This window comes from Acanthochromis polyacanthus, chromosome 2 (genome assembly GCF_021347895.1).
Source record: "Acanthochromis polyacanthus isolate Apoly-LR-REF ecotype Palm Island chromosome 2, KAUST_Apoly_ChrSc, whole genome shotgun sequence".
Classification (NCBI taxonomy): Eukaryota; Metazoa; Chordata; class Actinopteri; family Pomacentridae; genus Acanthochromis; species Acanthochromis polyacanthus.
In genome coordinates, this window is record NC_067114.1 from 46,481,223 (window position 1) to 46,495,684 (window position 14,462).

The 14,462-nt window shown below is 40.2% G+C and overlaps 1 protein-coding gene across 3 annotated transcripts in view; it reads left to right on the forward strand.

Annotated features, from left to right (window-relative positions):
• LOC110968495 (multiple epidermal growth factor-like domains protein 11) overlaps window positions 1–14,462 on the forward strand; it is a 178,899-nt gene that overhangs the window by 109,499 nt on the left and 54,938 nt on the right. For all 3 annotated transcript variants that reach the window (XM_051940529.1, XM_051940532.1, XM_051940536.1), the window contains exons 7-10: window positions 4,367–4,613; window positions 4,703–4,823; window positions 6,505–6,641; window positions 11,300–11,512. In XM_051940529.1, the coding sequence (XP_051796489.1) occupies window positions 4,367–4,613; window positions 4,703–4,823; window positions 6,505–6,641; window positions 11,300–11,512 (718 nt within the window). The remainder of the gene's footprint in view (window positions 1–4,366; window positions 4,614–4,702; window positions 4,824–6,504; window positions 6,642–11,299; window positions 11,513–14,462) is intronic.

Genomic DNA, 14,462 nt, shown 5'->3' on the forward strand with positions numbered 1-14,462 from the left:
TGATATACGTTACTCATACGTCGGTATACGTCCAGCTCAAATACACATCTCATCACATACGCTCACATACGCTCACATACGCTATGTGTACGCTACTCATACGCTGACGGTACGCTAGGCTCACGTTACTCTAACGGTCATTAACTGAAAATCGACCTCATACGCTGAAAAGTTGTGCGTATAAACAATTTTTCGAAATATTCGATACGTTCCTCAGATGCTGGCTCTATATGCTAGAGTGTGACAGGGCCCTTACGCATGTATCCAAGGAAGGACATCCAGGGCTAATATGGTGAAATAATGGGTAGTTTTAGGGCACCCTGGAGCTTTGTACATATTGTAACCATAAGGATTGTCCCCATAGAACCTTTTCCAGGGCTTTTTTTGGGTCCGAAACTGCAATTATTGTAGGATGTTCCTGGTATGTAGTGGTTCCCAAGGAAAGACAACTGCTGAGCCAGAGACATGGATGCCCAAGGCTCATTAGGTGAACTTATGGGTTGTTTTGTCGCAATCTGAAGCTTTGTGCATGTTCCAGCTCTAAGAACTACCCTCATAGAACCTCTTTCAAGAGTGTTTTTATCCGTTTATCCGTTTTTGTCTGTTTGTTTTGCCTCTGTTTGTGTTATTTTTTGAGTCTTTGTAGTTATTTTGTGTCTATTTATGATAATTTTGTGTCTCTTTATGATTGTTTTTTGTCTTTTTGTGGTTGTTTTTTGTCTCTTTATGGTCATTTTATGTCTCTTTGTGGTTGTTTTGTCTCTTTGTGGTTGTTTTGTCTCTCTGTGTGGATGTTTTTTGGTCCTTAACTGCAGGTGCCGTGACCTGTTCCTGGTATATAGTAGTTACCAGAAGTGTCTAAGGAAGGACAACCAGTAATCAGAGGCATGGACAGACAGCATTTTTCAAAAGGCAACATTTCAACCCCCTCAAAGTGGACAGAATCTTTTACCCAGTACCTCTGGCTGGTCAGTAATGTAAAGTGGCCTACACTGGTTTTAATGTTGTGGCAGATGGATGCAAACTCCAGACAGACAAGGTAAAGCAAAGATTTCTTCGAACAAAAAGGCTTCAAGTGAATCAAACACAGATTAGATTTCCATTCAAACACACGTATCATCTCATAGCCTGCTTTCTGACGGTGGTTTTCCAGTAAATCATGTTGGATACGGCGTTGCTGGAGAATTAAAATGCTAAATGCTGAATCCCGTGCTGCCTGTTGGGACTCCTGCATGGATTCCTGCATCCATCACGCTGCATCACGTCGCCGTTTCTGCTGTTTGTTCTGAGCTGTTATCACCTCTGGATAAATGAGGAGTTATATTTAAACACCTCTGAGTATCGATTAGATTCAGAGGCCAGACACACCGGTCCAAACAACCAGAACTAAACTCTGAATTAGAGTTGGAGGGAAACATCCCAACTCTGTCCAAGGACTCTGTCTGATTTCTGTGTTTTCAGTCTGGATGTTGTGAATAGAAAGAATCTGGACGTCTGTTCAGGCCTGTCCTCAGAGGAGTGTCTGAAGAGTCTTTCTCACCTCCTAACACTCCACCAGTGGCTGCATGAAATCGGTTCTGGAAAGATTCTGACCTCCCGAAGCTTCCAGGGAGTCTGGCAGAGTTTTACTGCAGTGTTGTGTTGTGATGCTGGAAATGTGTTGCGTCAGAGTCACGACAATAAATCCACCCGACGAGGACCAACGTCTCCGGCTGTTTGGAAAAGATTAAACTTAACTAGTTCTGATGCTGAATAGTTCATTTTTAGTCAGATTACAGGCTCATGATCACCAGACGATATGAAAGAATACAAAGGACTTCAGTTTCTGGTGTTTTTCTGTTTCCGTCACATTTTTCTTCACTGTTGGTTCATTTTTCACTACAGCCATTGTTTTTCATCTCTTTGTGGTCGTTTTGTGTTTCTTCGCGGTTTTTTGTCTCTTTGTGGTTGTTGTGTTTCTTTGTGTTTTTTTGTGTCTTTGTGGTCGTTTTGTGTCTCTTTGTGGTCGTTTTGTGTCTTTGTGGTTGTTTTGGTTCTTTGTTGTTGTTTTGTGTCTCTTTGTGGTCGTTTTGTGTCTTTGTGGTTGTTTTGATTCTTTGTTGTTGTTTTGTGTCTCTTTGTGGTTGTTGTGTTTCTTTGTGTTTTTTTGTGTCTTTGTGGTTGTTTTGGTTCTTTGTTGTTGTTTTGTGTCTCTTTGTTGTTGTTTTGTGTCTCTTTGTTGTGGTTTTGTGTCTTTGTGGTCGTTTTAGTTCTTTGTTGTTGTTTTGTGTCTTTTTGTGGTTGTTTTGTCTCTTTGTGGTGGTTTTGTGTCTCTTTGTGGTCGTTTTGTGTCTTTGTGGTCGTTTTGTGTCTCTTTGTGGTTGTTTTGTCTCTTTGTGGTTGTTTTGTTTTTTGTGGTTGTATTGTTTCTTTGCGGTTGTTTTGTTTCTCTTCATTGTGGTTTTGTGTCTTTATGGTCATTTTGTGTCTCTTTGTTGTTGTTTTGTGTCTCTTTGTTGTTGTTTTGTGTCTTTATGGTCATTTTGCATCTCTTTATTGTGGTTTTGTGTCTCTTTGTTGTTGTTTTGTGTCTCTTTGTTGTTTTGTGTCTTTATGGTCATTTTGCATCTCTTTGTTGTGGTTTTGTGTCTCTTTATGGTTGTTTTGAGTCTCCTTGTAGTTTTTTGCTTTTTATGGGTGCGGTCTCAGATTTTTTAAAGTCTAACATGTTGTGTGTCCTACTGCAGTGACTCTCGAGTTCCTGATAGAAAACCGTCTCTACTGTGTTGTGTTGCATCAGTTTTTCCTTCATAATTTCTTGGTGAACTCTGAAAACATCGTCTCCTTCTGCCTTAAATGTTGGAATCAGAGCAGTTGGATTTTATTTTGGTACTTTTCAGAAGGATTCAGTTGTTTTCGGTAAATGTATGAAGTGAAATGAAAACTTTAAATGTTACTTTAATGTTTTTTCCTCTAACTCTCGGCTTCAGACAGGATTCTCTGTGCAGCTGCATCAGGATGAAGGATTACTTCAGATCTATCTTAAACTCATCATGAGCCCTGTTTCTCTGCTTTATATATACGAGTTCATAGTTTTAAATCATCTACCAATAAAGTTGACTTGGCTCGTCGGTGCGTATTTATCTTGTAGCTCAGAGACCAGCTGGCTCGGTAAACATCAGTGAAGCACAGTTAGAACATCTCGGTGAGGCGTTCAAGGTCTGTCGTCACAACAAAACTTTTTAACACACTCTCTTCAGGTGAGAAGAGAACTCTGGTCTGAACATTTTGGTCATGTTTTAAATTGTTGAGGACAAGTTTTTAGTCATTTTAAACTGATGTTGAAGCATTTTGGGAGGCGTTTGTCATTTTGGACGCACTTTGGGTCAGTCTGAAGAGATTTTTTTCATTTGGGACAAGTATCAAATATTTTATGACAAGTTTCAAGACATTTCGGACAAGTTTTGATGGATTTTGAGTCATGTAGGAGAAGGTTCAAGAGAATTTTGGACATGTTTTGAATAGATTAGGACTGTGTTTGAGTCATTTTGAAGAGGTTCTTGTCATTTGGGACAAGTTTCAAGACACTTTGGTCACATTGTAAATGATTTAGGACAAATTTTGAGTTATTTTGAACAGATGTTGAAGCATTTTGGGGAGGTTTTTGGAAGTCATTTATAACAAGTTTGAAGACATTGTGGACAAGTTTTAAATTATTTTTGGTCATGTAGGAGAAAATTCAAGACATTTTGAATGATCTTTGAAGTTTTGACTAGCTTTGGTTCATTTTGGATAAAGTTCAAGAGAATATTGGGCATGTTTTGAATTGTTTAGGACAGGGTTTGAGTCATGTTTGAAGAGGTTTTTGGCATTCGGGGCAAGTTTCAAGACATTTTGGGTTATTCTGGAGCAAGAATAACAGAATTTAGGACAACATTTTGAAGCGGTTTTTGTCATTTGGGAAAAGTTTCAAGTCCTTTTGGTCAGTTTTTGTGTCATTTCATCAGTACAGCAGACAGACTCATGACACTTTCAGGATGAAAAACACGTTTGTCTGTGATTTTTAAGACTTCTCTGCTCTCTCATTTCTACTTGTAATACACATTTTCTTACAAATTTTAATCTCATTTCTTTGCAGAATAACATTTTCTTGAGATTAGTTTGCTGTTATAGTAAATAAATGTAAAGAAGTTTCCAGATACAAACTTTCTTTCTCCTTTCAGAGCTGTGTTTTCTGTTAGAAGTCTGATGAATCCAGTTTCTACCGTTTGTCTTGATTCCGCCTCCCTGTTAAACTCTCTTGTTTGGATGATTTCCTCATGGAGAAGACGTGAATCCTGCAGCATCTCCTGACTAATGCGGCTCTAAATCTCCTCCTTGTGTTCAGGCTGTGAAAGCGACTTCTGGGGTCCTCACTGCAGTAACCGCTGTCAGTGTCGTAACGGAGCTAAATGCAACCCGATAACGGGCGCCTGCGTCTGCACCGACGGCTTCCAGGGCTGGCGCTGCGAGGAACCCTGCGATCCCAACTTCTACGGGAAGGACTGTCTGCTGGAGTGTCAGTGCCTCAACGGCGCCACCTGCCAGCACCAGACCGGAGAGTGTCTCTGTGCTCCAGGATACACCGGAGTCTTGTGAGTAGATCCACACCGACGAAGTCCACCCGTACATCCCATAATAATCCAAAAACTATGAAAGAACCTGGTGTTCTGTTTCCCTGCAGCTGTGAAGAACCGTGTCCTCCTGGAAAACATGGTTCTCTGTGTGAACAGCGATGTCCCTGTCAGAACGGAGGAACCTGCCATCACGTCACCGGAGAGTGTTCCTGCCCCGCTGGATGGGTGGTACGACCCCACAACTACACAATAAATACAGCTAAAACAACACAACTAACACAATAAACAACCAAAACGTCACCGGAGAGTGTTCCTGCCGCACTGGATGGGTGGTACGACCCCACAACTACACAATAAATACAGCTTAAACAACACATCTAACACAATAAACAACCAAAACGTCATCGGGGAGTGTTCCTGCCCCGCTGGATGGGTGGTACGACCCCACAACTACACAATAAATACAGCTAAAACAACACAACTAACACAATAAACAACCAAAACGTCACCGGAGAGTGTTCCTGCCCCGCTGGATGGGTGGTACGAATACACAACTACACAATAAATACAGCAGAAACAACACATCTAACACAATAAACAACCAAAACGTCATCGGGGAGTGTTCCTGCCCCGCTGGATGGGTGGTACGAATACACAACTACACAATAAATACAGCTTAAACAACACATCTAACACAATAAACAACCAAAACATCACCGGGGAGTGTTCCTGCCCCGCTGGATGGGTGGTATGTCCTCACAACTACACGATAAATACATGAAACACAACACATCTAACACAATAAACAACCAAAACGTCATCGGGGAGTGTTCCTGCCCCGCTGGATGGGTGGTATGTCCTCACAACTACACAATAAATACATGAAACACAACACATCTAACACAATAAACAACAAAAACAACCAACACATCATGGGAGAGTGTTCCTGCCGCACTGGATGGGTGGTACAACCACACAACTGCACGATAAATACAACAAACAACCAATGCAACCAACACATCAACGTCCAAACACATCAGTAACATTAATCTACCAAATTGGAGGCAACAAAGTCCCAATAATGTTGACATTAAAGTATCCATAACCTGCATATTAATGTAGAAAAGTATCACTAGCTTGGAAACAAACCCACAGCAGTGTAAAAAACCTGAATGTTAGTCAATAAAAGTATCAATAGAGTGGATATTGACAATGGTAAATGCCAATAACATGGAAACAAACCCACAGCAGTGTGAAAAACCTCAATGTTACTGAACAAAGCAATCCACAGTTGACATAACCCCCTAAATAAAGTATCAATAACTCGGATATTAACACAAAGAATATCAATAACCTGGCTATTAAAGAACCAAAAAGTAAATAACCTACATTTAAAGCATAAAAGGATCAATAATTTGGATGTAACACACTGCGGTCATAGTAACCTGAATATTAACGTTCTGATCCAATTCGTTTCCTCCTCAGGGCTTGGATATCAACACACTAAAGCCTTAAGTCTTACGATCCTTAAAGTTCTGATTGGGTTCTGTTTCCTCCTCAGGGTCTGGACATTAACACAATAAAGTCTTATTAAAGTTCTGGTTCTGTCTCCTCCCTAGAATCTGGACATGGACACTCTAAACTATCGTTAAAGTTCTGGTTCTGTCTCCTCCCTAGAATCTGGACATTAACACTCTAAACTATCGTTAAAGTTCTGCTTCTGTTTCCTCCCTAGAATCTGGACATTAACACTCTAAACTATCGTTAAAGTTCTGGTTCTGTCTCCTCCCTAGAATCTGGACATGGACACTCTAAACTATCGTTAAAGTTCTGGTTCTGTCTCCTCCCTAGAATCTGGACATTAACACTCTAAACTATCGTTAAAGTTCTGGTTCTGTCTCCTCCCTAGGGTCCGGTCTGCGCCCAGCCGTGTCCGTTCGGATCTTTCGGTATCAACTGTTCTGAGGACTGTTTGTGTCGTAACGGTGGTCTCTGCGATCACATCAGCGGTCAGTGCCAGTGCACCGCCGGCTACATCGGAGAGAGGTACGACCACTTCCTGTTTCCTGTGGCCTTCTGGGAAATTATGTGTTGGAAATGCAAATATTAGCAGAATTCATCCGAGAGAGATAATAAGCAGTAAATACAGCAGAGGAACTAATGGAAACAATGAGGCGCTGCTGTAAATACGTGGCCTGGAAACATTAGAGCGGAGCCACATCAAACATTAATGCAGAAATATTTAAATCTGGGTTTGTGTTTTATAGGGACCAAGAGTTCCAACATCAGAGGTTGTTTCAGGTCAAAGCAGGCAGAATAAAACACCACAAATACTAAACACATAGTCCTGTGTTGAGTTTGCATCGCTAAACATTTTCATTTGTCGAATCGTTCTCTGACTTTTTAACTTCGTTCAGATGAGACCAGAACAGAGACGTTCAGGACGTAAGTTTGAACACATCTGGGACAAATTTGGAAGCACTTTGGGTCATTTTGTACGAATTTCAAGACATTTTGGTCGTATTTTAGATTGTTCAGGACAGGGTTTGACTTATTTTGAAAAAATGTTAAAGCAGTTTGAAGAGGTTTTTTTTCACTTGGGTTTATTTATTAATCCAAATGTTTTTTATTTATTATATATTATCTATTATAAATATGAATAAAATCTAAAAATAAAAATTATATGTATTATTTGTAATTTATTATATGTTATTTATTATAAATGGTTTATTTAAAATTTGGATGCATTTTGAGTCACTTTGAAGAGATTTTTGTCCTTTGGACATATTTGAAGTAATTCATGACAAGTTGGAAGACATTGAAAAGATGTTGAAGCATTTTGTGGAGCTTTTTGACATTTTGGAGAAGTTTTGACACATTTTAGGTCATTTTGGAGAAAGTTCAAGACATTTTGGACATGTTTTGAATGGTTTAGGACAGAGTTTGAGTCATTTTGAAGAGTTGTGTGTCCTTTTGTACACATTTGAAGTTATTTATGACAAGTTCAAGACATTTAGTTTAGTTTTGAGTTGTTTTGAACAAATTTTGAAGCATTTTGTTGAGCTTTTTTTTGACATTTTGGACACATTTTAGGTCAGTTTGAAGAGATGTTTGTCAGTTTGGGCAAATTTGAAGTAGTTTATGACAAGTTTTGAATCATTTTGGACACATTTTGATGCATTTTGGGTCATTTTGTACAAATTTCAAGACATTTTAGTCACATTTAAAGTAGTTAGGGACAAGTTTGAACAGTTTAGGACAGGGTTTTCTACATAATAGAAATTCAGTGTAATGAATTTTAACATTGGAGGTTGTTTCAGGTCAAACAAGTTGGAATAAAACACCATAAATACAAACCAAATGAGAGTATTAAATCATATTTCTATGTTTAGTTTGCATCTTTAAATGTTCCTCGTTTTAATTTTTAATCGTTTTCTGACTTTTTAACCTCATTCATGTGAGACCAGAACAGAGAGACGTTTTTTCCATTTCTGCTCTTCAGATAAAATGTTTTCAGGTGTTTTCTGACTCACTGTGAACTCGAGGGCGAACACATAAATTTATCCAATTAAATGTGATTTTCCCAAACATCACATTCAGTAAAACCTCCGCTGACCTCATTAGCCGGCGGGTCAGAGAGGCAGAAACACCATCGACATCATCATCATCGTCATCCTTTATTCTCTGCTTCTAAATCTGATTTCTCCTCTACATGTTGTGTTTTAATCTGAAACAGAAGATTCTCCAACTGCTGCATTCATTTCTGTCTTAATTTTAACTTCCTGTTTACTCTTCATGCAGCTTATGAAGAGGGTTTTATCATTTGGGACAGGTCTGAAGTCATTTTGGACAAATTTTGATTCATTTTCGACAAGTTTGGACGCATCTCGGAAAAAGTTCAAGACATTTTGGACATTTTTTTAATGGTTCAGGACAGGGTTTGAGTCATTTTCAAGAGTTTTTCGTCATTCTGGACACATTGTGGGTCAGTTTGAAGAGGTGTTTGTCAGGCTGGACACGTTTGAAGTAGGGCTGCACGATTATGGCCAAAATGATAATCACGATTATTTTATCAGTATTGTAATCACGATTGTTCATCATGTTAGGGAAAATAAAGTACAAGACATGTTTTGAATTGTTTAGGACAGAGTTTGAGTCATTTTGAAGAGGTTTTGTCATTTGGGCCAAGTTTCAAGACATTTTGGACAATGTTTAAATCATTTTGGACAAATTTTGGGACATTTTGGGGAAAGTTCAAGACATTTTGGACATTTTTTGGTGATTTTGTACCAATTTCAAGACATTTTAGTCACATTTTAAATAGTTTAGGACAAGTTTTGAGTCTTATTGAAAGAATGTTGAAGCATTTTGGGGACATTCTTGTCATTTTAGACAAGTTTTGAATTACATTGGACAAATTTTGATGCGTTTTGGTTCATTTTGGAGAAAGTTCAAGATATTCTGAGTAGATCAGGACAGGGTTTTAGTCATTTTGAACAAATGTTAAAGCATGTTGGGTATGTCTTTGTCATTTTGGACAAATTTGAAATCATTTATGACAAGTTTAAAGATATTTTTGGATATGTTTTGAATGGTTTAGGACAGGGTTTGAGTCATTTTCAAGAGTTTTTCATCATTCTGGACACAGTTTGAAGAGGTTTTGTGATTCATGTTTGATGGTTCAGGGCGTTAAATGAAGAATAACTGGTAAAAAAAAAAACAGTCCTGGTCCGTTGTTAAAAAAGAGTCTTGTAACTTTATGTTTTTGGTATAAATCCATCCTTTTCTCTCTCAAATACTCGTGGATCGCTGCCATTTAGCACTTTTTCCTTCTCTTAAGTCCAACTTTCATCACCAGAAGTGTCCGTTTTTACCCAGAATCCTTTAGAAATACTTTAATTGCCTCCATCATCAGAAGTTTTGTCCTTCTTGCCGGTCAGCTCCGATCCTCCGTCGTTATTCTCAATTGAGCCAAATTACCTCCATTCATTTGGTCCCGGACAGGTGATTTACCCGGAGAACCGTCCTCAGATTGAGCCCTCCTCGGTCCGTCCACGTTCTAATGGAATTAGCAGAGATAAGAGTCCAGAGGAAGCCGGCGTGATTTAAACGTGACACTAAACAGAAGTCCTCGCCGAGCTGCTTTAATGGAGTGATTTGTCTACTTCCTAATGGTCTGGACTCGTGGACGTGTTGGGAATGATGCAGGAGGAGAAGCTTCAGCCTCTGCTTCTTCTTCTGGGCTTTAATGTGCAGCCTGCCGACCTTCTAATGGACCCGGTGTGCAGCTCGTCATCTGCCAGGAAAATGGAGTTCAGTCAGTCAGAGTGGGTCAGGTTTTACTGCCGGCTGATATGAGGGGCGTCGCTGGACTGTAAATGAGAGTTTAAAGCTCCGCTCATGCTCCGGTGACTCTCTGAGCTTCTCTAAACATCAGCAGGGTGTTGAGGGCAGCAACAGAAGTACACTGTAAGAAAAGACTAACTAAACACGCTGGATTACGCAAAATCTGTTGACAATGAAACAAAATCTGTTGAAAATGACACAAAATGTTTTGAAAATGACACAAAATCTGTTAAAAAGGACTCAGTATCTGTTCAAATTCACTCAGAATTGTTAAGAATGACACTAAATCTGGCTTAATTGACTCAAAACTGTCCAAAGCTGCACAAAGACAGTCCAAAAATACACTGTATTTGTTCAAATTGACTCAAAAACTCTTCAGAAAGACTCAAAATCTGTGCAAATGACAAAAAATGTCAAAATTGCACAAAATATTTACAAAATGACACAAAATCTGTTCAAATTGACTTAAAACTTTTAAGAATGACTTGAAATCTGTCCAAATGACTCAAACAATGTCCAAAATATCACAAAGTCTGCTCAGATTGAATCAAAATCTGTCCAAAATGACACAATATCTGTTGAAAATGACTCAGAAACCCTTCAGAAAAACTCAAAAATGTCCAAATTTGCAAAAATATGTTCTAAATGATGCAGAATCTGTTCAAATTGACGAAAAAATTGTACAAAATGGCAAAAAATCTCTTCAAATTAACTCAATATCTGTTCAAAATTACACAAATTCTGTTAAAAATGACTCAAAAATGTCCAGAATCACACAAAATCTGAGAGAAATACTCAAAATTGTCCAAAATTACTCAAATTCTTTGAAGAAATTACTCAAAAACTGAGCAAATTTACTCAAAAACGGTCCAAAATGAGAAAAAAAATTGCTAAAATTACACCAAATCTATCCAAAACGACATAAAATTGTCTTTTCCGTTCCTCTGTGTATCCTAGACATAGAGAGGAATCGACAATAAAAATATTCTATTCTTTTATTCTCTCATTATAATAATTCTATTCTATTCTATCCATCAGGCAGACATTACAAAGTCCCACTGGTCTGCAAAAACATCTGTAAAAAATCCTTTATTCCCACTGCAGTAATGATTTTTTCTTGCATCATTCACCTTAAAAAACATCTTATTTAAGGATTCCTGCACCTTTACTCCAACATTAACGTCTAACATGTTTAATTCAGGTAAAACTGGGTTTAAATCAGAGTTTATTTCATGTTTTCTGAGACAGAAATCAAAGAAACTCATCTTCAAGGTCGACGTTACAGCCTGAAATCTGCTGTTTTTCCTTCCTCTGATGTGTCAGGAACGTGTTAATAAAAGTGTGTGCTGTCGTTCCAGGTGTCAGGAGGAGTGTCCGGTCGGGACTTATGGACCTCAGTGTGCTCATAAGTGTGACTGTCAGAACGGAGCGAAATGCTACCACATCAACGGAGCCTGTCTCTGCAACGAGGGCTTCAAAGGTCCCAGCTGTCAGGACCGCTTCTGCCCAGCAGGACTCTACGGACTGATCTGTGACAAATACTGTCCCTGTAAGACCACCTCCACCCTCAGGTAGATAAATACTGTAGGACCACCTCCATCCTCAGTAGATAAATACTGTAGGACCACCTCCATCCTCAGTAGATAAATACTGTAGGACCACCTCCACCCTCAGGTAGATAAATACTGTAGGACCACCTCCATCCTCAGTAGATAAATACTGTAGGACCACCTCCATCCTCAGGTACATAAATACTGTAGGACCACCTCCATCCTCAGTAGATAAATACTGTAGGACCACCTCCATCCTCAGTAGATAAATACTGTAGGACCACCTCCACCCTCAGGTAGATAAATACTGTAGGACCACCTCCATCCTCAGTAGATAAATACTGTAGGACCACCTCCATCCTCAGTAGATAAATACTGTAGGACCACCTCCATCCTCAGTAGATAAATACTGTAGGACCACCTCCATCCTCAGTAGATAAATACTGTAAGACCACCTCCATCCTCAGTAGATAAATACTGTAAGACCACCTCCATCCTCAGTAGATAAATACTGTAGGACCACCTCCACCCTCAGGTAGATAAATACTGTAGGACCACCTCCATCCTCAGTAGATAAATACTGTAGGACCACCTCCATCCTCAGTAGATAAATACTGTAGGACCACCTCCACCCTCAGTAGATAAATACTGTAGGACCACCTCCACCCTCAGTAGATAAATACTGTAGGACCACCTCCACCCTCAGGTAGATAAATACTGTAGGACCACCTCCACCCTCAGGTAGATAAATACTGTAGGACCACCTCCATCCTCAGTAGATAAATACTGTAGGACCACCTCCACCCTCAGTAGATAAATACTGTAGGACCACCTCCATCCTCAGTAGATAAATACTGTAGGACCACCTCCACCCTCAGGTAGATAAATACTGTAGGACTACCTCCACCCTCAGTAGATAAATACTGTAGGACCACCTCCATCCTCAGTAGATAAATACTGTAGGACCACCTCCATCCTCAGTAGATAAATACTGTAGGACCACCTCCACCCTCAGTAGATAAATACTGTAGGACCACCTCCACCCTCAGTAGATAAATACTGTAGGACCACCTCCACCCTCAGGTAGATAAATACTGTAGGACCACCTCCACCCTCAGTAGATAAATACTGTAGGACCACCTCCATCCTCAGTAGATAAATACTGTAGGACCACCTCCATCCTCAGTAGATAAATACTGTAGGACCACCTCCATCCTCAGGTAGATAAATACTGTAGGACCACCTCCACCCTCAGGTAGATAAATACTGTAGGACCACCTCCACCCTCAGGTAGATAAATACTGTAGGACCACCTCCATCCTCAGGTAGATAAATACTGTAGGACCACCTCCATCCTCAGTAGATAAATACTGTAGGACCACCTCCATCCTCAGTAGATAAATACTGTAGGACCACCTCCATCCTCAGTAGATAAATACTGTAGGACCACCTCCACCCTCAGTAGATAAATACTGTAGGACCACCTCCATCCTCAGTAGATAAATACTGTAGGACCACCTCCACCCTCAGGTAGATAAATACTGTAGGACCACCTCCATCCTCAGTAGATAAATACTGTAGGACCACCTCCACCCTCAGGTAGATAAATACTGTAGGACCACCTCCATCCTCAGTAGATAAATACTGTAGGACCACCTCCATCCTCAGTAGATAAATACTGTAAGACCACCTCCACCCTCAGGTAGATAAATACTGTAGGACCACCTCCACCCTCAGTAGATAAATACTGTAGGACCACCTCCATCCTCAGTAGATAAATACTGTAGGACCACCTCCATCCTCAGGTAGATAAATACTGTAGGACCACCTCCACCCTCAGTAGATAAATACTGTAGGACCACCTCCATCCTCAGTAGATAAATACTGTAGGACCACCTCCATCTTCAGGTAGATAAATACTGTAGGACCACCTCCATCCTCAGTAGATAAATACTGTAGGACCACCTCCACCCTCAGGTAGATAAATACTGTAGGACCACCTCCACCCTCAGTAGATAAATACTGTAGGACTACCTCCATCCTCAGGTAGATAAATACTGTAGGACCACCTCCACCCTCAGTAGATAAATACTGTAGGACCACCTCCACCCTCAGTAGATAAATACTGTAGGACCACCTCCATCCTCAGGTAGATAAATACTGTAAGACCACCTCCACCCTCAGTAGATAAATACTGTAGGACCACCTCCACCCTCAGTAGATAAATACTGTAGGACTACCTCCATCCTCAGGTAGATAAATACTGTAGGACCACCTCCACCCTCAGTAGATAAATACTGTAGGACCACCTCCACCCTCAGTAGATAAATACTGTAGGACCACCTCCATCCTAAGTAGATAAATACTGTAGGACCACCTCCACCCTCAGTAGATAAATACTGTAGGACCACCTCCATCCTCAGTAGATAAATACTGTAGGACCACCTCCACCTCAGTAGATAAATACTGTAGGACCACCTCCACCCTCAGTAGATAAATACTGTAGGACTACCTCCATCCTCAGGTAGATAAATACTGTAGGACCACCTCCATCCTCAGTAGATAAATACTGTAGGACCACCTCCACCCTCAGTAGATAAATACTGTAGGACCACCTCCATCCTCAGGTAGATAAATACTGTAGGACCACCTCCACCCTCAGTAGATAAATACTGTAGGACTACCTCCATCCTCAGGTAGATAAATACTGTAGGACCACCTCCACCCTCAGTAGATAAATACTGTAGGACCACCTCCACCCTCAGTAGATAAATACTGTAGGACCACCTCCATCCTCAGGTAGATAAATACTGTAGGACCACCTCCACCCTCAGTAGATAAATACTGTAGGACCACCTCCACCCTCAGTAGATAAATACTGTAGGACTACCTCCATCCTCAGGTAGATAAATACTGTAGGACCACCTCCATCCTCAGTAGATAAATACTGTAGGACCACCTCCACCCTCAG